The sequence below is a fragment of the Colius striatus genome, unplaced genomic scaffold, assembly GCF_028858725.1.
Source record: "Colius striatus isolate bColStr4 unplaced genomic scaffold, bColStr4.1.hap1 scaffold_34, whole genome shotgun sequence".
Lineage (NCBI taxonomy): Eukaryota > Metazoa > Chordata > Aves > Coliiformes > Coliidae > Colius > Colius striatus.
In genome coordinates, this window is record NW_026908518.1 from 19,158 (window position 1) to 44,585 (window position 25,428).

General features: G+C 57.8%; 1 protein-coding gene across 1 annotated transcript in view; it reads right to left on the reverse strand.

The window, feature by feature from the left end:
• Window positions 1–21,799, reverse strand: part of LOC104562001 (myosin-7) — a 35,029-nt gene extending 13,230 nt beyond the window's left edge. Inside the window, exons 1-25 of the mRNA XM_062019875.1 lie at window positions 21,599–21,799; window positions 18,537–18,680; window positions 18,237–18,393; window positions 13,717–13,744; window positions 13,468–13,579; window positions 11,612–11,704; window positions 11,469–11,532; window positions 8,177–8,275; window positions 7,991–8,094; window positions 7,775–7,913; window positions 7,577–7,695; window positions 7,308–7,457; window positions 5,253–5,423; window positions 4,797–5,106; window positions 4,641–4,708; window positions 4,414–4,501; window positions 4,204–4,321; window positions 3,978–4,101; window positions 3,688–3,824; window positions 3,478–3,604; window positions 3,261–3,389; window positions 2,926–3,168; window positions 2,633–2,809; window positions 2,391–2,536; window positions 2,193–2,283 (exon numbers count right to left, since the gene is read on the reverse strand). Of these exons, the coding sequence (XP_061875859.1) occupies window positions 2,193–2,283; window positions 2,391–2,536; window positions 2,633–2,809; window positions 2,926–3,168; window positions 3,261–3,389; window positions 3,478–3,604; window positions 3,688–3,824; window positions 3,978–4,101; window positions 4,204–4,321; window positions 4,414–4,501; window positions 4,641–4,708; window positions 4,797–5,106; window positions 5,253–5,423; window positions 7,308–7,457; window positions 7,577–7,695; window positions 7,775–7,913; window positions 7,991–8,094; window positions 8,177–8,275; window positions 11,469–11,532; window positions 11,612–11,704; window positions 13,468–13,579; window positions 13,717–13,744; window positions 18,237–18,393; window positions 18,537–18,680; window positions 21,599–21,799 (3,339 nt within the window). The remainder of the gene's footprint in view (window positions 1–2,192; window positions 2,284–2,390; window positions 2,537–2,632; window positions 2,810–2,925; window positions 3,169–3,260; window positions 3,390–3,477; window positions 3,605–3,687; window positions 3,825–3,977; window positions 4,102–4,203; window positions 4,322–4,413; window positions 4,502–4,640; window positions 4,709–4,796; window positions 5,107–5,252; window positions 5,424–7,307; window positions 7,458–7,576; window positions 7,696–7,774; window positions 7,914–7,990; window positions 8,095–8,176; window positions 8,276–11,468; window positions 11,533–11,611; window positions 11,705–13,467; window positions 13,580–13,716; window positions 13,745–18,236; window positions 18,394–18,536; window positions 18,681–21,598) is intronic.
• Window positions 21,800–25,428: the final 3,629 nt, after the last annotated feature.

Sequence of the window (25,428 nt, forward strand, 5' to 3'; positions counted from 1 at the left end):
CCCAGCCCAGCTCACTGGAGACTCTTCAATTCAATCCAACTCACCAGAGACTCTTCAACTCAACTAATCCCAACTCACTGAAGACTCTTCAATTCAACCCAACTCACTGGAGACTCTTCAACTCAACTCAACTCAACTCAACCCAACCAGCTGGAGACTCTTCAACTCAACCCAACCAACTGGAGGCTCTTCAGCTCAATCCAACCAACTGGAGACTCCTCAACTCAATGAAGCTCAACCCAACCAACTGGAGACTCTTCAACTCAACTAAACTCAACCAACTGGAGACTCTTCAACTCAATGAGACCCAGCCCAACTCACTGGAGACTCTTCAACTCAACTAAACTCAACCAACTGGAGACTCTTCAACTCAATGAAGCTCAACCCAACCAACTGGAGACTCTTCAACTCAACTAAACTCAACCAACTGGAGACTCTTCAACTCAACTCAACCCAACCAACTGGAGACTCCTCAACTCAATGAAGCCCAGCCCAACTCACTGGAGACTCTTCAACTCAACTAATCCCAACTCACTGGAGACTCTTCAACTCAACGCAACCAACTGGAGACTCTTCAACTCAACTAAACTCAACCAACTGGAGACTCTTCAACTCAACTCAACCAACTGGAGACTCTTCAGCTCAACTAAACTCAACCAACTGGAGACTCTTCAACTCAACCCAACCCAACCAACTGGAGACTCTTCAACTCAATCCAATCAACTGGAGACCCCTCAACTCAATGAAGCCCAGCCCAACTCACTGGAGACTCTTCAACTAAACTCAACCCAAGTCACTGGAGACTCTTCAACTCAACCCAATCAACTGGAGACCCCTCAACTCAATGAAGCCCAGCCCAACTCACTGGAGACTCTTCAACTCAACTAATCCCAACTCACTGGAGACTCTTCAACTCAACCCAACCAACTGGAGACTCCTCAACTCAATGAAGCTCAACCCAACTCACTGGAGACTCTTCAACTCAACTCAACCCAACCAACTGGAGACTCTTCAGCTCAATCCAACCAACTGGAGACTCCTCAACTCAATGAAGCTCAACCCAACCAACTGGAGACTCTTCAACTCAACTCAACTCAACCAACTGGAGACTCCTCAACTCAATGAAGCTCAACCCAACCAACTGGAGACTCTTCAACTCAACTCAACTCAACCAACTGGAGACTCCTCAACTCAATGAAGCTCAACTCAACCAACTGGAGACTCTTCAACTCAACTCAACTCAACTCAACTCAACTCAACTCAACCCAACTAACTGGAGACTCTTCAACTCAACCCAACCAACTGGAGACTCTTCAACTCAACTAAACTCAACCAACTGGAGACTCTTCAACTCAATGAGGCCCAGCCCAACTCACTGGAGACTCTTCAACTGAACTGAACCAACTGGAGACTCTTCATCTCAATGAAGCCCAGCCCAACTCACTGGAGACTCTTCAACTGAACTGAACCAACTGGAGACTCTTCATCTCAATGAAGCCCAGCCCAACTCACGGGAGACTCTTCAACTCAACTCAACCCAACCAACTGGAGACTCTTCAGCTCAATCCAACCAACTGGAGACTCTTCAACTCAACTAAACTCAACCAACTGGAGACTCTTCAACTCAATGAAGCCCAACCAACTGGAGACTCTTCAACCCAATCAACTGGAGACTCATCAACTCAATGAGGCCCAGCCCAACTCACTGGAGACTCTTCAACTCAATTAAACCCAATCAACTGGAGACTCTTAAACTCAACCCAACCAACTGGAGACCCCTCAACTCAATGAAGCCAAGCCCAACTCACTGGAGACTTGTCAACAGAATTAAGCTGAACCTAACCAACTGGAGATACTTTAACTCATTAGGCCCAACCCAACCAGGTGAAGACTCATCTCCATGAAGCCCAACCCAAGTCACTGGAGACTCTTCAACTCAGCTAGCTGGAGACTCACCAACCCAACTCAGTCCAGCCAACTAGAGACTCACCAACCCAGCTCAACCCAACTAACTGGAGACTCTTCAACTCAATCAAGATTTGAGCTCTCCCACCAACCTGACCTTCCCTGAAGAGCCTCCAGCCTAACAAATCATTCAGCTCCTCAAACAGTTGAGACAGAAGAAGAAAGAGCAGGAGCAGTTCCTTCTCCTCCTCCTGGTTGATCCCCAAGCTTGAACCCTCACACCTCACCTGAAGCTCTTTGAGCTTCTTCTGGAGCTGGGCTGCGACCGCTTGCTCGTCCTCGATTCTGGCATTGAGGGCATTAAGCTCAAAGTCCTTCCTGGTGTGGGGGAGGAGAAAGGTCATCCCATGGTGCCTCAGCTCCTCAGCAAGAGCAGGGTGATAGGCGAAGGGTGACAAGGTGAGGAGGGGCAAGTGGGCTCTTACTTCTTCAGCCTTTCATCCAGCTGCTGCTTGTCGTTCTCCAGGTCCATGATGCTCTCCTGAGCCAGCTTCAAGTCACCTTCCAGCTTCCTCTTGGCCCGTTCCAGGTCCATCCGGATCTTCTTCTCCTGCTCCAGTGAGCTCTCCAGCTGTGAGTGAGGCAGAGGACATCCTGGTCACCCTCGAAGGGATCACCAGGACCTTCCTCCCTGCAGGGCCCAGCTGAGGGTGGGATCGAAACTAACATCATCCACTTGCTGTTCCAGCTTGACTTTGGCCTTGGTTAAGGTGTTGACTTTGTCTTCCTCTGCCTGCAGGTCGTCCAGCGCTTGCTGGTGAGCTTCTTGCAGGGCCTTCTTCTCCTTTGTCAGCTTGACAATGATCTCATCCAGCCCAGCCATCTCCTCTGTCAGGTTCTTGACCTACAAGGGGAGAAACATCAGACCTCCAGCTTGGTGCTAGTCCAGCTCTTGGACTTGGTTGGGCTGAGCCTAAATCAGGACCTGCAGGAGAAGCCCCTTGGTGTGAGCTGCCCCACCTTGTTCTCGGTGGCATGTTTCTCCTTCTCCACCTTGGACAAAGACAACTCCAGGTCGTCAATGTCCTTCTTCAGCTCCGAGCACTCGTCCTCCAGCTTCCTCTTCTTGGCTGTCAGCTCGGCGTTCATCTCCTCCTCATCCTCCAGCCTCTCCGTCAGCTCCTTCACCTTGGCCTCCAGCTGGATCTTGTTCTTGATCAGCTGGTCGCAGCGCTCCTCGGCGTCATTCAGGTTGTCCTGCTCCTGTGTTTGGGGTGATGGGTGAAAGGGGGTGGTCCCACTGGGGTAGGGGGTCACCTCCATCCAGGAGGGTTTGTTGGGGCGAGCTCACTCACAGCCTGCACTTGGAGCTGAAGGTCGTTCTTCTCCTGCAGCATGGAGACCATCTTCTCCTCCAGCTCCTTCCGACGGGCCTCTGACTTCTCCAGGGCGTCCTTCAGCCGCCCAAACTCCTCCTTCATGGTCTGTGACAGAGCACAGGAGAACAACAGCCACGTCTCCAACCCACCTTCCCCCTTGCCCCAACCTCCCCTCCTTGTCACCTCCTCCCACCTGCATCTCCTTCTCCGTCTCGGCACTCTTCAGCAAGGGCTTGATCTTGAAGTAGAGCTTCATCCAAGGCCAGTTCTTCACCCCCATGAAGGCCCTGATGTTCCACTGGATCACCAGCAGCGAGTCCCTGAGCGAGGCACAGCGAGATGAGGGCTCACCAGGGGCTCCCACCTAACTGGGCTCCTCCACCAGCTCCAGCTCCCCACCCACCGCCGTTCCAGGATCCTCTTGAACTCTTGGCGGGAGAGGAAGCCACGGGCTTGGGCCTGCAAGCGGGTCATGATCCGGGCCAGGCGCTCATCCCTCATCTCCTCCAGCAGCCCCAGCAGCCCAGCCTTGAAGAAGACCTTTGAGGAGAGATGAAGATCAGCACCAAGGTGATGGGTTGGATGGAGGGAGCTCAGTTGGGGCAGGTGGCCACGTGGGTTGGTGTCCTGGGGTTGTGTGGACCTCATGGCTGGTGGCACCACCAGGAGCAGAGCCCACGTTGCCCCCCTCACCTTGGTGTGACCAAACTTGTACTGGTTGTGGTCGATGTCAAGGGATCCCAGGAGCTTCTCGGCGCCTTTGCGGCTGTCGATGAACTGGCCCTCGGGGATGGCCGCTGGGTTCAGGATCCGGTACCTGTGCTCAGGTGACACCCCGTCCCCACCTCAAGGATCAGCCTCGTTGGGGGGAAGGGGGTTGTGTCCACCCCATCCCCACCCAGCTCCTGCCTTCTCCTACCGCTGCCGGAAGTCCCCGTAGAGGATGCGGTTGGGGAAGCCCTTGCGGCAGATGCGGATGCCCTCCAGCACCCCGTTGCAGCGGAGCTGGTGCATCACCAGGGGGTTGTTCATCACTCCTGGTGGGTGGGTTCACCGTGAGAGGTGGCTCAAGGCCCATCCCCTGGGATCACTGGGATCAACCCCCCCTCCCTCCCAGGGATCAGCTCACCAGGAGACTTGGTCTCGTTGGGGATGATGCAGCGGACGAAGTGGGGGTGGGTGGATCGAAGGTTGGTCATCAGCTTGTTGAGGTTTTCCTGGAGGATGGAGGAGGGAATAAAGACCCCTCCCCAAAACCTGACCCACTGAGGTTTATCACGTGCCCTAGCACATGTTGTCAACCCCCTCAACTCCCCACCCTGCCCCCAGGCCCACCCTTAACCCCTGGACTCTCACCCGATGGAGAGCTGAGACCGTCTGGAAGGAGGAACCTTTCTTCTTAGACCCTTTCCCCTTCTCCACCGCTGTTGGAGAAGAAGAAAGGATGGGGAGAGGTCAAGGATGGGGTGGGGAGAACTGTGGGCCCTGGGAAAGGGGGGGGATGTCCCTTACGTGCATCAGCCCCGGCGTAGTTGGAGAAGAGGCTGGCCAAGAGCTTGAGGGCTGACTTCTGGTAGAGCCCCACCACCGTCTCGTTGAGGGGGTCCTTGTTCTTCTGCAGCCACCCAATGATGTTGTAGTCCACCGTGCCGGCGTAGTGCACGAGGGCAAAGTGGGCCTCGGGCTTCCCTTTGATGTTTCGTGGCTTCCCAAAGTTGGCCGACTTGCCCAGATGATTATCAAAGAGCTTGGCCTTGAAGGTCATGTCTGAGGCCTTGGGGAACATGCACTCCTCTTCCAGGATGGACATGATCCCCATGGGCTGGGGAGGAAAAGAGATGGTTGGCCAAGACCTATTTGGCCAGGCACAACCCAACCGTCTGCCTTCGTGCTGCCTGGGAAGCTCTGAGTGGAAGGGTCTCCTCCAGGAGCCACCTTCAGCCCCAGCAGGCCCCCAGGATCTGGCACCTTCTCAATGAGGTCGATGCAGGCCTGGAGGTCCATGCCGAAGTCGATGAACTCCCACTCAATCCCCTCCTTCTTGTACTCCTCCTGCTCCAGCACGAACATGTGGTGGTTGAAGAACTGCTGCAGCTTCTCGTTGGTGAAGTTGATGCAGAGCTGCTCGAAGCTGTTGAACTGTGGAGAGGGGACAGCCCAGGGGGGTCAATGATTTGCCCTGTGGACTCACATCCATGTACAATGGGGTCAACTGACCACATCATTTGGTCAATGGGATCAACTTGAGACCCAACGGGGTCAACTGATCACCCAATGAGATCAACTGGGTCATCTTGAGACCCAATGGGGTCAATTGACCACCCAATGAGATCAACTGGGTCATCTTGAGACCCAACGGGGTCAACCAACCACCTCATGCGGTCAATGGGATCAACTGGAGATGACCCAATGAGGTCAACTGACCACCCAATGAGATCAACTGGTTTATCTTGAGACCCAATGAGGTCAACTGACCACCTCATATGGTCAATGGGATCAACTTGAGGCCCAACGAGGTCAACTGGCGACCCAATGAGATCAACTGGGTCATCTTGAGATCCAATGAGGTCAATTGACCACCCAATGAGATCAACTGGGTCATCTTGAGACCCGATGAGGTCAACTGACCACCCAATAAGAACAATGGGATCAACTTGAGACCCAGTGGGTTCAACCGACCATCCAATGAGATCAACTGGGTCATCTTGAGATCCAATGAGGTCAATTGACCACCCAATGAGATCAACTGGATCATTCTGAGATCCAACGAGGTCAACTGACCACCCAATGAGATCAACTGGGTCATCTTGAGATCCAGTGAGGTCAACTGACCACCCGATGAGAGCAACAGGATCAATTTGAGACCCAACGGGGTCAACTGACCACCCAATGAGATCAACTGGGTCATCTTGAGACCCAATGAGGTCAACTGACCACCCAATGAGATCAATGGGATCAATTTGAGACCCAACGGGGTCAACTGACCACCCAATGAGATCAACTGGGTCATCTTGAGACCCAATGGGGTCAACTGACCACCCAATGAGATCAATGGGATCAATTTGAGACCCAACGGGGTCAACTGACCACCCAATGAGATCAACTGGGTCATCTTGAGACCCAATGGGGTCAACTGACCACCCAATGAGATCAACAGGATCAATTACCACCTCATGTGATCAACGGGCTCAACTTGAGACCCAATGGGTTCAACTGACCACCCAATGAGATCAACTGGGTCATCTTGAGACCCAATGAGGTCAACTGACCACCCAATAAGAACAATGGGATCAACTTGAGACCCAGTGGGGTCAACCGACCACCCATTGAGACCAACAGGATCAATTTGAGACCCAATGGGGACAACTGACCACCTCATATGGTCAATGGGACCAACTTGAGGCCCAACGAGGTCAACTGGCGACCCAATGAGATCAACTGGGTCATCTTGAGATCCAATGAGGTCAACCGACCACCCATTGAGATCAACAGGATCAATTTGAGACCCAATGGGGTCAACCAACCACCTCATGCGGTCAACAGGCTCAACTTGAGACCCAACAGTTTCAACTGACCACCCAATGAGATCAACTGGGTCATCTTGAGACCCAATGAGGTCAACTGACCACCCAATAAGAACAATGGGATCAACTTGAGACCCAGTGGGGTCAACTGACCATCCAATGAGATCAACAGGGTCATCTTGAGACCCAATGAGGTCAACTGACCACCCATTGAGACCAACAGGATCAATTTGAGACCAAATGGCGTCAACTGACCACCTCATATGGTCAATGGGACCAATTTGAGGCCCAACGAGGTCAACTGGCGACCCAATGAGATCAACTGGGTCATCTTGAGACCCAATGAGGTCAACTGACCACCCAATGAGACCAACAGGATCAATTTGAGACCCAATGGGTTCAACCAACCACCTCATTCAGTCAACAGGCTCAACTTGAGACCCAACAAGGTCAACGGACCATCAACTGAGTCAAGCCAAGGGCTTCAAGCAGAACGTACATCGAAGATCTCGAAGCCGGCGATGTCCAGCACGCCGATGAAGTACTGCCGCGGCTGCTTGGTCTCCAGCGAGTTGTTGATCCTGGTCACCATCCAGTTGAACATCTTCTCATAGACAGCCTTGGCCAAAGCCCCGACGGCGTAAATCACCTGGCAGATGATGGACATCCCACCCACCCATGAGGATGGCAGCGCTCCTGGTGTCCTCCTTGCCGGGAGGTGCCGCTGTGTCACACCAGAGAGGGACGTTCTGGGGGCGTCCTCCTCACCTGCTGGACATTCTGCCCCTTGGTGACGTACTCGTTGCCCACCTTGACCCGGGGGTGACACAACCCCTTGAGGAGATCAGCTGAGTTCAGACCCATCAGGTAGGCTGACTTGTCGGCCTCTGGAGGAGAAGACATGAAGCTGGAGGCCCCTGGGCTTCCACCTTCACCCCCCACCCCGTGACCTCGGCTTGGACCCACCTTCGGTGCCGTCGGGCTCCGCTTGCTCCTCCCGTTGCTTCTGCTTGAACTTCATGTTGCCAAAGTGCATGATGGCGCCCGTCAGCTTGTAGATGGAGTTCTTCTCCTCTTGGGTGAAGCCCAGGACGTCAAAAGCGCTCTGCAGGACACAACAATGGGTCAAGGTCTTCTCCAGGTAGCCCCACACCCCAGCCTGGTGGCCCTTCCCCGTCTCACATCCGTGGCTTGGAGCTCCTCTCCGTCGTCGATGGACGGCACCGTGGTCTCTCCTTGGGAGATGAAGGCGTAGTCGTAGGGGTTGTTGGTCACCAACATCATGTCTGGGAGGAGAAGACAGGGTTGGGATGGGCAGAGGAGCCTCCCTGGGGTGGGAGAGGGGATGAGTGTCCACGGGGGGCTGACCCAGCAGCTCTGGCTTCTTGTTGGACAGGATCTGGTAGTAGATGTGGTAGTTCCTCTCAGCCTTGAGCTGGAAGATGACTCGGGACTTCTCCAGGAGGTCTGTGGTGGAGACACAGAGAAGGTGGGTGGAGGTTGGGGACGCCATCCCAAGTTCTTCTACTCAATGGTCCCATCATCTCCTGTTCTTTTCCAGTGCTCCCATTTCTGACCCATTCCTCCCAGTTCACCCCAACCCAAGTCCTTCTCCTCACTGGTCTCATCATCTCCTGTTCCTCTCCAGTCCATCCCAGTCCCTCCCAGTTCCTCCAGTCAACCCCCTCCCAAGTCTTTCTCCTCACTGGTCTCATCATCTCCTGTTCTTCTCCAAGGCTCCCAGTTCCTCCCAGTTGATCCCATCCCAAGTCCTTCTCCTCACTGATCTCATCATCTCCTGTTCTTCTCCAGTCCCTCCCAGTTCCTCTCCAGTCCCTCCCAGTTGACTCCATCCCAAGTCGTTCTCCTTGCTGGTCCCATCATCTCCTGTTCCTCTCCAGTCCGTCCCAGTCCCTCCCAGTTCCTCCCAGTCAACCCCTTCCCAAGTCCTCCTCATTGGTCCCATCATCTCCTGTTCTTCTCCAGTCCCTCCCAGTTGTCTCCAGTCCCTCCCAGTCCCTCCCAGTTGACTCCATCCCAAGTACTTCTCCTCACTGATCTCATCATCTCCTATTCTTCTCCAGTCCCTCCCAGTTCCTCTCCAGTCCCTCCCAGTTGACTCCATCCCAAGTCATTCTCCTTGCTGATCCCATCGTCTCCTGTTCTTCTCCAGTTCCCTCCCAGTTCCTCTCCAGTCCCTCCCAGTCCCCCCCAGTTGACTCCATCCCAAGTCGTTCTCCTTGCTGGTCCCATCATCTCCTGTTCCTCTCCAGTCCATCCCAGTCCCTCCCAGTTCCTCCAGTCAACCCCTTCCCAAGTCCTTCTCCTCATTGGTCCTATCATCTCCTGTTCTTCTCCAGTCCCTCCCAGTTCCTCTCCAGTCCCTCCCAGTCCCTCCCAGTTGACTCCATCCCAAGTTGTTCTCCTCACTGGTCCCATCATCTTCTGTTCTTCTCCAATGCTCCCAGTTCCTCCCAGTCCCTCCCAGTTCCTCCCAGTTGACTCCATCCCAAGTCTTTCCCTTTCCTGGTCCCATCATCTCCTGTTCTTCTCCAATGCTCCCAGTTCCTCCCAGTTGACTCCATCCCAAGTCATTCTCCTTGCTGGTCCAATCATCTCCTGTTCTTCTCCAGTCCTTCCCAGTTCCTCTCCAGTCCCTCCCAGTTCCTCCCAGTTGACCCCAACCCAAGTCCTTTTCCTCCATGGTCTCATCATCTGCTGTTCTTCTCCAGTGCTCCCAGCTCCTCCCAGTTCCTCCCAGTTGACTCCATCCCAAGTCCTTCTCCTCACTGGTCCCATCATCTCCTGTTCTTCTCCAGTTTCCTCCCAGTTCCCTCCCAGTTCCCTCCCAGTTCCTCCCAGTTGACTCCATCCCAAGTCGTTCTCCTTGCTGGCTCCATCATCTCCTGTTCTCCAGTCCCTCCCAGTTCCTCCCAGTTAACTCCATCCCAAGTCATTCTCCTTGCTGGTCCAATCATCTCCTGTTCTTCTCCAGTCCTTCCCAGTTCCTCTCCAGTCCCTCCCAGTTCCTCCCAGTTGACCCCAACCCAAGTCCTTTTCCTCCATGATCTCATCATCTGCTGTTCTTCTCCAGTGCTCCCAGCTCCTCCCAGTTCCTCCCAGTTGACTCCATCCCAAGTCGCTCTCCTTACTGGTCCCATCATCTCCTGTTCTTCTCCAGTTTCCTCCCAGTTCCCTCCCAGTCCCTCCCCCACTCCCTCCCAGTTCCCTCCCAGTCCCTCCCCCACTCCCTCCCAGTTCCTCTCCAGTCCCTCCCAGTTGACTCCATCCCAAGTCATTCTCCTCGCTGGTCCCATCATCTCCTGTTCTTCTCCAGTTCCCTCCCAGTTCCCTCCCAGTTCCCTCCCAGTCCCTCCCCCACTCCCTCCCAGTTCCTCTCCAGTCCCTCCCAGTTGACTCCATCCCAAGTCACTCTCCTTACTGATCCCATCATCTCCTGTTCTTCTCCAGTTCCCTCCCAGTCCCTCCCAGTCCCTCCCAGTTGACTCCATCCCAAGTCGCTCTCCTTACTGGTCCCATCATCTCCTGTTCTTCTCCAGTCCTTCCCAGTTCCTCTCCAGTCCCTCCCAGTCCCTCCCAGTTGACTCTATCCCAAGTCATTCTCCTTGCGGGTCCCATCATCTCCTGTTCTTCTCCAGTTCCCTCCCAGTCCCTCCCCCACTTCCTCCCAGTTCCATCCCAGTCCCTCCCCCACTCCCTCCCAGTCCCTCCCAGTCCCTCCCAGTTGACTCCATCCCAAGTCGCTCTCCTTACTGATCCCATCATCTCCTGTTCTTCTCCAGTTCCCTCCCAGTCCCTCCCCCACTTCCTCCCAGTTCCCTCCCAGTCCCTCCCCCACTCCCTCCCAGTTCCTCTCCAGTCCCTCCCAGTTGACTCCATCCCAAGTCATTCTCCTTACTGATCCCATCATCTCCTGTTCTTCTCCAGTTCCCTCCCAGTTCCCTCCCAATCCCTCCCCCACTCCCTCCCAGTTCCTCTCCAGTCCCTCCCAGTTGACTCCATCCCAAGTCATTCTCCTCGCTGGTCCCATCATCTCCTGTTCTTCTCCAGTTCCCTCCCAGTTCCCTCCCAGTTCCCTCCCAGTCCCTCCCCCACTCCCTCCCAGTTCCTCTCCAGTTCCCTCCCAGTTGACTCCATCCCAAGTCACTCTCCTTACTGATCCCATCATCTCCTGTTCTTCTCCAGTTCCCTCCCAGTCCCTCCCAGTCCCTCCCAGTTGACTCCATCCCAAGTCATTCTCCTTGCTGGTCCCATCATCTCCTGTTCTTCTCCAGTCCCTCCCAGTTCCTCTCCAGTCCCTCCCAGTTCCTCCCAGTTGACTCCATCCCAAGTCATTCTCCTTACTGATCCCATCATCTCCTGTTCTTCTCCAGTTCCCTCCCAGTTCCCTCCCAGTCCCTCCCCCACTCCCTCCCAGTCCCTCCCAGTCCCTCCCAGTTGACTCCATCCCAAGTCATTCTCCTTACTGATCCCATCATCTCCTGTTCTTCTCCAGTTCCCTCCCAGTTCCCTCCCAGTCCCTCCCCCACTCCCTCCCAGTTCCCTCCCAGTCCCCTCCCAGTCCCTCCCAGTCCCTCCCAGCCCAGACAGCGGGATGCACAACCATCACACCCCGATCCGGCCGCCTCAGCCCACTCACAGGTCTCGATGTCGGCCGACGCCAGTTTCCCGGTGGCCCCGAAGTGGATCCGGATGAACTTGCCCTGGGGGAGCGGCGCCGTGGGCGTGGAGCTGCCGCCTGCCCCACGGCTCCCGCCCCACACACCCGCCCCACGGACTCACGAAGCGCGACGAGTTGTCGTTGCGGACGGTCTTGGCGTTGCCAAAGGCCTCCAAGGCCGGGTTGGCCTGGATGATCTGGTCCTCCAGGGTGCCCTGGTGGGGAGGGAGGGGACACAAGTGGGGTGGGGGATGTCAGGGGAGGGTGGGTGGGATGGACACAGAGGTCCAGGAGGTTTGGGGGTGGTGGGCAGGGGGGTGAGTGGTCAGTTGGGTGGGTGGGTGGGTGGTTGGGTGGGTTGGTGCCATTGGGTGGTTGGTTGGGTGGGTTGGTGCCATGGGTGGTCAGTTGGGTGTGTGGGTGGTCAGTTGGGTAGGTGGTGCCATGGGTGGTCAATTGGGTGGGTGGGTGGTTGGTTGGGTAGGTGGTGCCATGGGTGGTCAGTTGGGTGGGTGGGTGGTCAGTTGAGTGGTTGGTGCCATGGGTGGTCAGTTGGATGGGTGGGTGGGTGGTTGGGTGGGTTGGTGCCATTGGGTGGTCGGTTGGGTGGTTGGTGCCATGAGTGGTCAGTTGGGTGGGTGGGTGGTCAGTTGGGTGGGTAGTGCCATGGGTGGTCAGTTGGGTGGGTGGGTGGTTAGTTGGGTGGGTAGTGCCATGGGTGGTAGATTGGGAGGGAGTGTGGTTGGTTGGGTGTGTTGGTGCCATGGGTGGTCAGTTGGGTGGGTAGGTGGTTGATTAGGTGGGTGGTGCCATGAGTGGTCAGTTGGGTGAGTGGGTGGTCAGTTGAGTGGTTGGTGCCAGGGGTGGTCATTTGGGTGGGTGGGTGATCGGTTGGTGCCATGGGTGGTCGGTTGGGTGGGTGGTTCCATGGGTGGTCAGTTGGGTGGGTGGTTGGTCAGTTGGGTGGTTGGTGCCATGGGTGGTCAGTTGGGTGGGTGGTTGGTCAGTTGGGTGGGTGGTTCCATGGGTGGTCAGTTGGGTGGGTGGTTCCATGGGTGGTCAGTTGGATGGGTGGGTGGTCAGTTGGGTGGTTGGTGCCATGGGTGGACAGTTGGGTGGGTGGTTGGTCAGTTGGGTAGGTGGTGCCATGGGTGGTCAATTGGGTGGGTGGGTGGTCAGTTGGGTGGGTGGTGCCATGAGTGGCCAGTTGGGTGGGTGGGTATTCAGTTGGTGGGTGATTCCATGGGTGGTCAGTTGGGTGGGTGGGTGGTCAGTTGAGTGGTTGGTTCCATGGGTGGCCAGTTGGGTGGGTGGGTGGTCAGTTGGATGGGTGGGTACCATGGGTGGTCAGTTGGGTGGGTGGTGCCATGAGTGCTCAGTTGGGTGGGTGGTGCCATGAGTGGTCAGTTGGGTGGTTGGTGCCATGAGTGATCAGTTGGGTGGGTGGGTGGTCAGTTGGGTGGTTGGTGCCATGAGTGGTCAGTTGGGTGGTTGGTGCCATGGGTGATCAGTTGGATGGATGGTACCATGGGTGGTCAGTTGGGTGGGTGGTGCCATGAGTGGTCAGTTGGGTGGGTGGTGCCATGAGTGATCAGTTGGGTGGGTGGGTGGTCAGTTGGGTGGTTGGTGCCATGAGTGATCAGTTGGGTGGGTGGGTGGTCAGTTGGGTGGTTGGTGCCATGAGTGGTCAGTTGGGTGGTTGGTGCCATGGGTGGTCAGTTGGGTGGTTGGTGCCATGAGTGATCAGTTGGGTGGGTGGGTGATCAGTTGGATGGATGGTACCATGGGTGGTCAGTTGGGTGGGTGGTGCCATGAGTGGTCAGTTGGATGGATGGTACCATGGGTGGTCAGTTGGGTGGGTGGTGCCATGAGTGGTCAGTTGGGTGGGTGGGTGGTCAGTTGGGTGTGTTGGTGCCATGGGTGGTCAGTTGGGTGGGTTGATGCCAGGGGGGGAAGTTGGTGCCCCCACTCCCCTCACCTTGCCTGGTGACCCCGTCTCCTTCTTGCCGCGGTCGCCAATGGCAGCAATGACGGCGAAGTACTGGATGACCCTCTTGGTGTTGACCGTCTTCCCCGCCCCGGATTCTCCGCTGGAGCCACCGAGGAGAGAGAAGAGTCCCGGGGCTGAGGGTTGGAGATGGACCACAGATCCCACCCCCAGGTCCAGGGGGTGTGATGGTGGCCGTGGGGAGCGGTGGGGCTGAGCTGAGGGACGGAGCTCACTCACGTGATGAGGATGGACTGGTTCTCCCGATCTGGTGGGGCGAGGAAGAGGAAGGAGGTTGGTGGTTGGTGCCATGGGTGTTCAGTTGGGTGGGTGGGTGGTCAGTTGGGTGGGTGGTGCCATGGGTGGTCAGTTGGATGGGTGGGTGGTTAGTTGGGTGGGTGGGTGCCATGGGTGGTCAGTTGGGTGGGTGGGTGGTCAGTTGGATGTGTTGGTGCCATGGGTGGTCAGTTGGGTGGGTGGGTGGTCAGTTGGATGTGTTGGTGCCATGGGTGGTCAGTTGGGAGGGTGGGTGGTCAGTTGGATGTGTTGGTGCCATGGGTGGTCAGTTGGGTGGGTGGGTGGTCAGTTGGGTGGTTGGTGCCATGGGTGTTCAGTTGGGTGGGTTGGTGCCATGGGTGGTCAGTTGGATGGGTGGGTGGTCAGTTGGATGTGTTGGTGCCATGGGTGGTCAGTTGGATGGGTGGGTGGTCAGTTGGATGTGTTGGTGCCATGGGTGGTCAGTTTGATGGGTGGGTGGTCAGTTGGATGTGTTGGTGCCATGGGTGTTCAGTTGGGTGGGTGGGTGGTCAGTTGGGTGGTTGGTGCCATGAGTGTTCAGTTGGGTGGGTGGGTGGTCAGTTGGGTGGTTGGTGCCATGGGTGGTTGGTACCATGGGTGGTCAGTTGGATGGGTGGGTGGTCAGTTGGATGTGTTGGTGCCATGGGTGGTCAGTTGGATGGGTGGGTGGTCAGTTGGATGTGTTGGTGCCATGGGTGGTCAGTTGGATGGGTGGGTGGTCAGTTGGATGTGTTGGTGCCATGGGTGGTCAGTTGGATGGGTGGGTGGTCAGTTGGATGTGTTGATGCCATGGGTGGTCAGTTGGATGGGTGGGTGGTCAGTTGGGTGGTTGGTGCCATGGGTGGTCAGTTGGGTGGTTGGTGCCATGAGTGGTCAGTTGGGTGGGTGGGTGGTCAGTTGGGTGGGTGGTGCCATCTGTGGTCAGTTGGATGGGTGGGTGGTCAGTTGGATGTGTTGGTGCCATGGGTGGTCAGTTGGGTGGTTGGTGCCATGAGTGGTCAGTTGGGTGGGTGGGTGGTCAGTTGGGTGGGTTGGTGCCATGGGTGGTCAGTTGGATGGGTGGGTGGTCAGTTGGATGTGTTGGTGCCATGGGTGGTCAGTTTGATGGGTGGGTGGTCAGTTGGATGTGTTGGTGCCATGGGTGGTCAGTTGGGTGGTTGGTGCCATGAGTGGTCAGTTGGGTGGGTGGGTGGTCAGTTGGGTGGGTTGGTGCCATGGGTGGTCAGTTGGATGGGTGGGTGGTCAGTTGGATGGGTGGGTGGTCAGTTGGGTGGTTGGTGCCATGGGTGGTCAGTTGGATGGGTGGGTGGTCAGTTGGGTGGTTGGTGCCATGGGTGGTCAGTTGGGTGGTTGGTGCCATGAGTGGTCAGTTGGGTGGGTGGGTGGTCAGTTGGGTGGGTGGTGCCATCTGTGGTCAGTTGGATGGGTGGGTGGTCAGTTGGATGTGTTGGTGCCATGGGTGGTCAGTTGGGTGGTTGGTGCCATGAGTGGTCAGTTGGGTGGGTGGGTGGTCAGTTGGGTGGGTGGTGCCATGGGTGGTCAGTTGGATGGGTGGGTGGTCAGTTGGGTGGGTGGTGCCATGAGTGGTCAGTTGGGTGGGTGGGTGGTCAGTTGGATGTGTTGGTGCCATGGGTGGTCAGTTGGGTGGTCAGTTGGGTGGGTTGGTGCCATGGGTGGTCAGTTGGATGGGTGGGTGGTCGGTTGGGTGGGTTGGTGCCATGGGTGGTCAGTTGGATGGGTGGGTGGTCAGTTGGATGTGTTGGTGCCATGGGTGGTCAGTTGGGTGGTCAGTTGGGTGGTTGGTGCCATGGGTGGTCAGTTGGATGGGTGGGTGGTCAGTTGGGTGGGTGGTGCCATGAGTGGTCAGTTGGGTGGGTGGGTGGTTAGTTGGATGTGTTGGTGCCATGGGTGGTCAGTTGGGTGGGTGGTGCCATGGGTGGTCAGTTGGATGGGTGGGTGGTTAGTTGGATGTGTTGGTGCCATGGGTGGTCAGTTGGGTGGGTGGGTGGTTAGTTGGATGTGTTGGTGCCATGGGTGGTCAGTTGGGTGGTCAGTTGGGTGGGTTGGTGCCATGGGTGTTCAGTTGGGTGGGTGGGTGGTCAGTTGGGTGGTTGGTGCCATGGGTGGTCAGTTGGATGGGTGGGTGGTCAGTTGGATGTGTTGGTGCCATGGGTGGTCAGTTGGGTGGTCAGTTGGGTGGGTGGTGCCATGGGTGGTCAGTTGGATAGGTGGGTGCTTAGTTGGATGTGTTGGTGCCATGAGTGGTCAGTTGGGTGGGTGGATGGTCGGTTGGGTGAGTGGTGCCAGGGGTGGTCAGTTGGATGGGTGGGTGGTTAGTTGGATGTGTTGGTGCCATGGGTGGTCAGTTGGGTAGTCAGTTGGGTGGGTTGGTGCCATGGGTGGTCAGTTGGATGGGTGGGTGGTCAGTTGGATGTGTTGGTGCCATGGGTGGTCAGTTGGATGGGTGAGTGATTGGTCAGTTGGATGTGTTGGTGCCATGGGTGGTCAGTTGGGTAGTCAGTTGGGTGGGTTGGTGCCATGGGTGGTCAGTTGGATGGGTGGGTGGTCAGTTGGATGTGTTGGTGCCATGGGTGGTCAGTTGGATGGGTGAGTGATTGGTCAGTTGGATGTGTTGGTGCCATGGGTGGTCAGTTGGATGGGTGAGTGATTGGTCAGTTGGGTGGGTGGTGCCATGGGTGGTCAGTTGGATGGGTGGGTGGTCAGTTGGATGTGTTGGTGCCATGGGTGGTCAGTTGGGTGGTTGGTGCCATGAGTGGTCAGTTGGGTGGGTGGGTGGTCAGTTGGGTGGGTGGTGCCATGGGTGGTCAGTTGGGTGGGTGGGTGGTCAGTTGGGTGGTTGGTGCCATGGGTGGTTGGTGCCATGGGTGGTCAGTTGGATGGGTGGGTGGTCAGTTGGGTGGTTGGTGCCATGGGTGGGTGGGTGCTTAGTTGGATGTGTTGATGCCATGGGTGGTCAGTTGGATGGGTGGGTGGTTAGTTGGGTGGTTGGTGCCATGAGTGGTCAGTTGGATGGGTGGGTGGTTAGTTGGGTGGTTGGTGCCATGAGTGGTCAGTTGGATGGGTGGGTGATCAGTTGGGTGGTTGGTGCCATGGGTGGTCAGTTGGGTGGGTGGGTGGTCAGTTGGATGTGTTGGTGCCATGGGTGTTCAGTTGGGTGGGTGGGTGGTCAGTTGGATGTGTTGGTGCCATGGGTGGTCAATTGGGTGGTCAGTTGGGTGGTTGGTGCCATGGGTGGTCAGTTGGGTGGTCAGTTGGATGTGTTGGTGCCATGGGTGGTCAGTTGGATGGGTGGGTGGTCAGTTGGATGTGTTGGTGCCATGGGTGGTCAGTTGGGTGGGTGGGTGGTCAGTTGGATGTGTTGGTGCCATGGGTGGTCAGTTGGGTGGTCAGTTGGGTGGTTGGTGCCATGGGTGTTCAGTTGGATGGGTGGGTGGTCAGTTGGATGTGTTGGTGCCATGGGTGGTCAGTTGGGTGGTTGGTGCCATGGGTGTTCAGTTGGGTGGGTGGGTGGTCAGTTGGGTGGTTGGTGCCATGGGTGTTCAGTTGGGTGGGTGGGTGGTCAGTTGGGTGGTTGGTGCCATGGGTGGTCAGTTGCGTGGGTGGGTGGTCAGTTGGGTGGTTGGTGCCATGGGTGGTCAGTTGGATGGGTGGGTGGTCAGTTGGATGTGTTGGTGCCATGGGTGGTCAGTTGGGTGGTTGGTGCCATGAGTGGTTAGTTGGGTGGGTGGGTGGTCAGTTGGGTGGGTGGTGCCATGGGTGGTCAGTTGGATGGGTGGGTGGTCAGTTGGATGTGTTGGTGCCATGGGTGGTCAGTTGGGTGGTTGGTGCCATGGGTGTTCAGTTGGGTGGGTGGGTGGTCAGTTGGGTGGTTGGTGCCATGGGTGGTCAGTTGTGATGGGTGGGTGGTTAGTTGGATGTGTTGGTGCCATGGGTGGTCAGTTGGGTGGGTGGGTGGTCAGTTGGATGTGTTGGTGCCATGGGTGGTCAGTTGGATGGGTGGGTGGTCAGTTGGATGTGTTGGTGCCATGGGTGGTCAGTTGGGTGGTCAGTTGGGTGGGTGGTGCCATGGGTGGTCAGTTGGGTGGGTGGTGCCATGGGTGGTCAGTTGGATAGGTGGGTGCTTAGTTGGATGTGTTGGTGCCATGAGTGGTCAGTTGGGTGGGTGGATGGTCGGTTGGGTGGGTGGTGCCAGGGGTGGTCAGTTGGATGGGTGGGTGGTCAGTTGGATGTGTTGGTGCCATGGGTGGTCAGTTGGGTGGTCAGTTGGATGTGTTGGTGCCATGGGTGGTCAGTTGGATGGGTGAGTGATTGGTCAGTTGGGTGGGTGGTGCCATGGGTGGTCAGGAGGAACCTCAAGGTTCCCCTTCATCTCTCCACCCCACTCATGGGGGGAGGGGTGTGTGACAGGGCTGTGGGTCTGGGCAGGGGGGTCCCGTCCCTACCCGTCAGCATGTTCTGGTAGGCGTTGTCAGAGATGGAGAAGATGTGGGGAGGAGCTTCACTCCTCTTCTTGCCCCGGTAGGCGGCCACCACCTCGGCGTTGTAGACGGGCAACCACTTGTAGGGGTTGACGGTGACACAGAAGAGCCCTGAGTAGGTCTGGAGAAAGGGGCAGGTGAGGCAAAGCCACCAGCTGCCACCTCCCCAGGATGGGAGATGTTGGGTCTTGGTGGCACGAGGTGGGTTGAGGAGGAAGCTTCTAGGTGGGGTCTGGAGAAGCTTTGGTGGTGCCAGAGACTCACGTAGATCATCCAAGAAGCGTAACGCTCCTTGAGGTTGTAGAGGACGGCGGGCTCGTGGAGGAAGGTCAGCATGGCCATGTCCTCGATCTTGTCGAACTTGGGAGGGTTCTGCTGCATGATCTCGTCCTCCTTGACCGTCACCGTCTGCTCGAGGGCAGGAGGACACCATGGGGTGGGGAGAGGTGGGAAAGGTGGGGTGGGGTCTTGGGAGAATTGGGGTGCAGGAGAAGATTTGGGGGTCCCTCAAGTGATGGAGAAGGTGGGATGGGGTCTGGGGGTCCCTCAAGTGATGGAGAAGGTGGGATGGGACTCGGTGGAGGTGGGATGGGTTCCAGATGGAGAAGGTGGGATGGGGTCTCAGGGTGGTGGGATGGGTTCCAGATGGAGAAGGTGGGATGGGTCTGGGTGGTGGTGGGATGGGTTCCAGATGGACAAGGTGGGCTGGGACTGGGTGATGGTGGGATGGGTTCCACATAGAGAAAGTGAGATGGGGTCTGGGTGGTGGTGGGATGGGTTCCAGATGGAGAAGGTGGGCTGGGGACTGGGTGGTGGTGGGATGGGTTCCACATGGAGATGGTGGGATGGGGTCTGGGTGGTGGAGGGATGGGTTCCAGATGGACAAGGTGGGCTGGGGACTGTGTGATGGTGGGATGGGTTCCACATAGAGAAGGTGAGATGGGGTCTGGGTGGTGGTGGGATGGGTTCCAGATGGAGAAGGTGGGCTGAGGTGTGGGGGTCCCTCAAGTGATGGAGAAGGTGGGATGGGGACTGGGTGGTGGTGGGATGGGTTCCAGATGGAGAAGGTGGGATGGGGTCTCAGGGTGGTGGGATGGGTTCCAGATGGAGAAGGTGGGATGGGGTCTCAGGGTGCTGGGATGGGTTCCAGATGGAGAAGGTGGGATGGGGTGTGGGGGTCCCTCAAGTGATGGAGAAGGTGGGATGGGGTCTGGGGGTCTTTCAAGTGATGGAGAAGGTGGGATGGGGTCTGGGTGTCCCTCAAGTGATGGAGAAGATGAGTTGAGGTCTGGCTGGTGGTGGGATGGGTTCCAGATGGAGAAGGTGGGATGGGGTGTGGGGTTCCCTCAAGTGATGGGGAAGGTGGGATGGGGACTGGGTGGTGCTGGGATGGGTTCCACATGGAGAAGGTGGGATGGGGTCTGGGTGGTGGTGGGATGGGTTCCAGATGGAGAAGGTGGGATGGTGTGTGGGGGTCTTTCAAGTGATGGAGAAGGTGGGATGGGGACTCGGTGGAGGTGGGATGGGTTCCAGATGGAGAAGGTGGGATGGTGGTACTGGGATGGGTCCTAGATGGAGAAGATGGGATGGGGTCTGGGGGTCTTTCAAGTGATGGAGAAGGTGGGATGGGGTCTGGGGGTCCCTCAAGTGATGGAGAAGGTGGGATGGGGTGTGGGGGTCCCTCAAGTGATGGAGAAGGTGGGATGGGGTCTGGGGGTCCCCCAAGTGATGGAGAAGGTGGGATGGGGTCTGGGGGGTCTCTCAATCACATCTCAAGTGATGGGGAAGGTGGGATGGGGACTGGGTGGTGCTGGGATGGGTTCCAGAAGGAGAAGGTGGGATGGGATCTGGGGGTCCCTCAAGTGATGGAGAAGGTGGGATGGGATCTGGAGGTCCCTCAAGTGATGGAGAAGGTGGGATGGGGTCTGGGGGTCCCTCAAGTGATGGAGAAGGTGGGATGGGGTCTGGGTGGTGGTGGGATGGGTTCCAGATGGAGAAGGTGGGATGGGGTCTGGGGGTGCTGGGGCAGGTTCCAGCTGTTTCTGGGGGTCTCCAGAAGGTGGGATGGGGTCTGGGGGTCTTTCAAGTGATGGAGAAGGTGGGCTGGGGTCTGGGTGGTGGTGGGATGGGTTCCAGATGGAGAAGATGGGATGGGGTCTGGGTGTCCCTCAAATGATGGAGAAGGTGGGTTGAGGTCTGGCTGGTGGTGGGATGGGTTCCAGATGGAGAAGGTGGGATGGGGTCTGGGTGGTGGTGGGATGGGTTCCAGATGGAGAAGGTTGGATGGGGTCTGGGGGTCTTTCAAGTGATGGAGAAGGTGGGATGGGGTCTGGGTGGTGGTGGGATGAGTTCCAGATGGAGAAGGTGGGATGGGGTCTGGGTTGTGGTGGGATGGGTTCCAGATGGAGAAGGTGGGATGGCGTCTGGGGGTCTTTCAAGTGATGGAGAGGGTGGGATGGGGTCTGGGTGGTGGTGGGATGAGTTCCAGATGGAGAAGGTGGGATGGGATCTGGAGGTCCCTCAAGTGATGGAGAAGGTGGGATGGGGTCTGGGGATCCCTCAAGTGATGGAGAAGGTGGGATGGGGACTGGGGGTCCCTCGAGTGATGGAGAAGGTGGGATGGGGTCTGGGTGTCCCTCAAGTGATGGAGAAGGTGGGATGAGGACTGGGGGTCCCTCAAGTGATGGAGAAGGTGGGATGGGGTCTGGGGATCCCTCGAGTGATGGAGAAGGTGGGATGGGGTCTGGGGGTCCCTCAAATGATAGAGAAGGTGGGATGGGGTCTGGGGGTCTTTCAAGTGATGGAGAGGTGGGGTGGGGTCTGGGGGTCCCTCAAGTGATGGAGAAGGTGGGATGGGGTCTGGGGGTCCCTCAAATGATAGAGAAGGTGGGATGGGGTCTGGGGGTCTTTCAAGTGATGGAGAAGGTGGGGTGGGGTCTGGGGGTCCCTCAAGTGATGGAGAAGGTGGGCTGGGGTCTGGGTGGTGGGATGGGTTCCAGATGGAGAAGGTGGGATGGGGTCTGGGGATCCCTCAAGTGATGGAGAAGGTGGGATGGGGTCTGGGGGTCCCTCAAGTGATGGAGAAGGTGGGATGGGGACTGGGGGTCCCTCAAGTGATGGAGAAGGTGGGCTGGGGTCTCAGGGTGGTGGGATGGGTTCCAGATGGAGAAGGTGGGCTGGGTCTGGGTGGTGGGATGGGTTCCAGATGGAGAAGGTGGGATGGGGTCTGGGTGGTGGTGGGATGGGTTCCAGATGGAGAAGGTGGGCTGGGTGTGGGTGCCCCCCTGGGGCTGCAGGTGGCAGTTGGGGGCCCTGCCCAGCCCCACCTTGCCGTGCTCGGTCTGGGCCGTGACCTTGGCCCCGTCCCTGCTGACGATGGCGGCCTTGACGAACTCGTCCCTGTCGTCAGGGACAAAAATGTCCCTCTTGAGGTCGAAGGGCCGGGTCTGGGCAGCCAAACGCTCCCTCTCGGGCTTGCGCAGGTACGGGGCGGCCTCGCCGAACTCGGCCATCTCCACGTCAGGCATGCTGGCTCTGGGCAGGGCAGGGCCTCCCAGTTCATCCCAGTTCCTCCCAGTCCACCCCATCCCAAACCTTTCCCTTCCCTGGTCCCATTATCTCCTGTTCTTCTTCAGTCCATCCCAGTTCCTCCCAGTTCCTCCCAGTCCACCCCATCCCAAGTCTTTCCATTCCCTGGTCCCATCATCTCCAGTTCTTCTCCAGTCCATCCCAGTTCCTCCAGTTAACTCCATCCCAAGTCCTTCTCCTTGCTGGTCCCATCATCTCCTGTTCTTCTCCAGTGCTCCCAGTTCTTTCCAGTTCCTCCCAGTTACTCCCAGTCCACCCCATCCCAAGTCTTTCCATTCCCTGGTCCCATCATCTCCAGTTCTTCTCCAGTCCATCCCAGTTCCTCCCAGTTAACTCCATCCCAAGTCCTTCTTGCTGGTCCCATCATCTCCTGTTCTTCTCCAGTGCTCCCAGTTCTTTCCAGTTCCTCCCAGTTACTCCCAGTCCACCCCATCCCAAGTCTTTCCATTCCCTGGTCCCATCATCTCCTGTTCTTCTCCAGTGCTCCCAGTTCCTCCAGTTGACTCCATCCCAAGTCCTTCTCCTCCCTGGTCCCATCATCTCCTGTTCTTCTCCAGTGCTCCCAGTTCCTCCCAGTTGACTCCATCCCAAGTCCTTCTCCTCACTGGTCCCATCATCTCCTGTTCTTCTCCAGTGCTCCCAGTTCTTTCCAGTTCCTCCCAGTTACTCCCAGTTCACTCCATCCCAAGTCTTTCCCTACCTGGTCCCATCATCTCCAGTTCTTCTCCAGTCCCTCCCAGTCCCTCCCAGTTGACTCCATCCCAAGTCCTTCTCCTCACTGGTCCCATCATCTCCTGTTCTTCTCCAGTGCTCCCAGTTCCTCCCAGTTGACTCCATCCCAAGTCATTCTCCCCACTGGTCCCATCATCTCCTGTTCTTCTCCAGTCCCTCCCAGTTCCTCCCAGTTCACCCCATCCCAATCCCTTTCCTTCCCTGGTCCCATCATCTCCTGTTCCTCTTCAGTCCATCCCAGTTCCTTCCAGTCCCTCCCAGTTCCTCCCAGTTCACCCCATCCCAAGCCCTTTCCTTCCCTGGTCCCATCATCTCCTGTTCTTCTCCAGTGCGCCCAGTTCCTCCCAGTTCCTTCCAGTCCTTCCCAGTTCCTCCCAGTTTACCCATCCCAAGCCTTTCCCTTCCCTGGTCCCATCATCTCCTGTTCTTCTCCAGTCCCTCCCAGTTCCTCCCAGTTCACCCCATCCCAATCCCTTTCCTTCCCTGGTCCCATCATCTCCTGTTCCTCTTCAGTGCTTCCAGTTCTTTCCAGTTCCTCCCAGTTCCTCCCAGTTCACCCCATCCCAAGTCCTTCTCACTGATCTCATCATCTCCTGATCTCCAGTGCTCTCAGTTCCTCCCAGTTCCTCCCAGTTCACCCCAACCCAAGTCTTCCTCCTCACTGGTCCTATCATCTCCTGTTCTTCTCCAGGGCTCCCAGTTCCTTCCAGTCCATCCCAGTTCCTCCCAGTTGACTCCATCCCAAGTCCTCCTCCTCACTGGTCCCATCATCTCCTGTTCTTCTCCAGTGCTCCCAGTTCCTTCCAGTCCCTCCCAGTTTGTCCCAGTCCCTTCCATTGCCCCCCAGTCCCTTCCCAGTTCCTCCCAGTGCCCTCCCAGTTCCTCCCAGTCCCTCCCAGTCCCTCCCAGTGCCCCCCACCTTTCTCTGTGGCCTCGGGGCTGTGGGACGGTGCCGACTCTGGTGCAGTCTCTGCTCCTGTTCCAGTATGTCCCAGTATGTCCCAGTATGTCCCACCATCCCCCAGTAGGTACTTTCCCAGTATGTCCCAGTATCTCCCCAGTGCCCTTCCCCTTCCCCCAGACCCTCCCAGTTCCTCCAGTCCCTCCCAGTTCCCTCCCAATCCCTCCCCAGACCCTCCCAGTATCATCCCAGAACCTCCCAGTTCCCTCCCAGTACCCCACCAGTCCCTCTGACTCCCTCCCAGTTCCCTCCCAGTCACCCCCAGACCCTCCCAGTATCATCCCAGAACCTCCCAGTTCCCTCCCAGTACCCCCCCAGTCCATCTGACTCCCTCCCAGTTCCCTCCCAGTCACCCCCAGACCCTCCCAGTATCATCCCAGACCCTCCCAGTGCCTCCCAGTCCCTCTGACTCCCTCCCAGTCCTCCTCATGGACCTTCCCAGTTCCCCGCAGTCCCTCCCAGTCCCTCCCAGTGCCCCCCCAGTCCCTCCCAGTGCCCCCCCAGTCCCTCCCAGTCCTCCCCTAGTCCCTCCCAGTCCCCCCTCAGACCATCCCAGTGCCTCCCAGTCCCTCTGACTCCCTCCCAGTTCCCCCCATAGACCCTCCCAGTGCCTCCCAGTCCCTCTGACTCCCTCCCAGTCCTCCTCATGGACCTTCCCAGTCCCTCCCAGTGCCCCCCCAATCCCTCCCAGTGCCCCCCCAATCCCTCCCAGTCCTCCCCTAGTCCCTCCCAGTCCCCCCTCAGACCCTCCCAGTGCCTCCCAGTCCCTCTGGCTCCCTCCCAGTCCTCCTCATGGACCTTCCCAGTTCCCCCCAGACCCTCCCAGTCCCTCCCAGTGCCCCCCCAGTCCCTCCCAGTGCCCCCCCAGTCCCTCCCAGTCCTCCCCAGTCCCTCCCAGTCCCCCCTCAGACCCTCCCAGTGCCTCCCAGTCCCTCTGGCTCCCTCCCAGTCCCCCCCATAGACCCTCCCAGTGCCTCCCAGTCCCTCTGACTCCCTCCCAGTCCTCCTCATGGACCTTCCCAGTCCCTCCCAGTGCCCCCCCAATCCCTCCCAGTCCTCCCCTAGTCCCTCCTAGTCCCCCCTCAGACCCTCCCAGTGCCTCCCAGTCCCTCTGACTCCCTCCCAGTCCTCCCCATAGACCCTCCCAGTGCCTCCCAGTCCCTCTGACTCCCTCCCAGTCCTCCCCATAGACCCTCCCAGTGCCTCCCAGTCCCTGTGACTCCCTCCCAGTCCCCCCTCAGACCCTCCCAGTGCCTCCCAGTCCCTCTGGCTCCCTCCCAGTCTCCCCCATAGACCCTCCCAGTGCCTCCCAGTCCCTATGACTCCCTCCCAGTCCCCCCCCCAGACCCTCCCAGTCCCTCTGACTCCCTCCCAGTCCTCCTCATAGACCTTCCCAGTTCCCCCCAGACCCTCCCAGTCCCTCCCAGTCCTCCCCTAGTCCCTCCCAGTGCCTCCCAGTCCCTCTGACTCCCTCCCAGTCCCCCCCCCAGACCCTCCCAGTCCCTCCCAATGCCCCCCCAGTCCCTCCCAGTCCTCCCCTAGTCCCTCCCAGTGCCCCCCCAGTCCCTCCCAGTCCTCCCCTAGTCCCTCCCAGTGCCCCCCCAGTCCCTCCCAGTGCCTCCCAGTCCCTCTGACTCCCTCCCAGTCCCCCCCATAGACCCTCCCAGTGCCTCCCAGTCCCTCTGACTCCCTCCCAGTCCTCCTCATGGACCTTCCCAGTCCCTCCCAGTGCCCCCCCCCAGTCCCTCCCAGTCCTCCCCAGTCCCTCCCAGTCCTCCCCTAGTCCCTCCCAGTCCCCCCTCAGACCCTCCCAGTGCCTCCCAGTCCCTCTGACTCCCTCCCAGTCCCCCCCATAGACCCTCCCAGTGCCTCCCA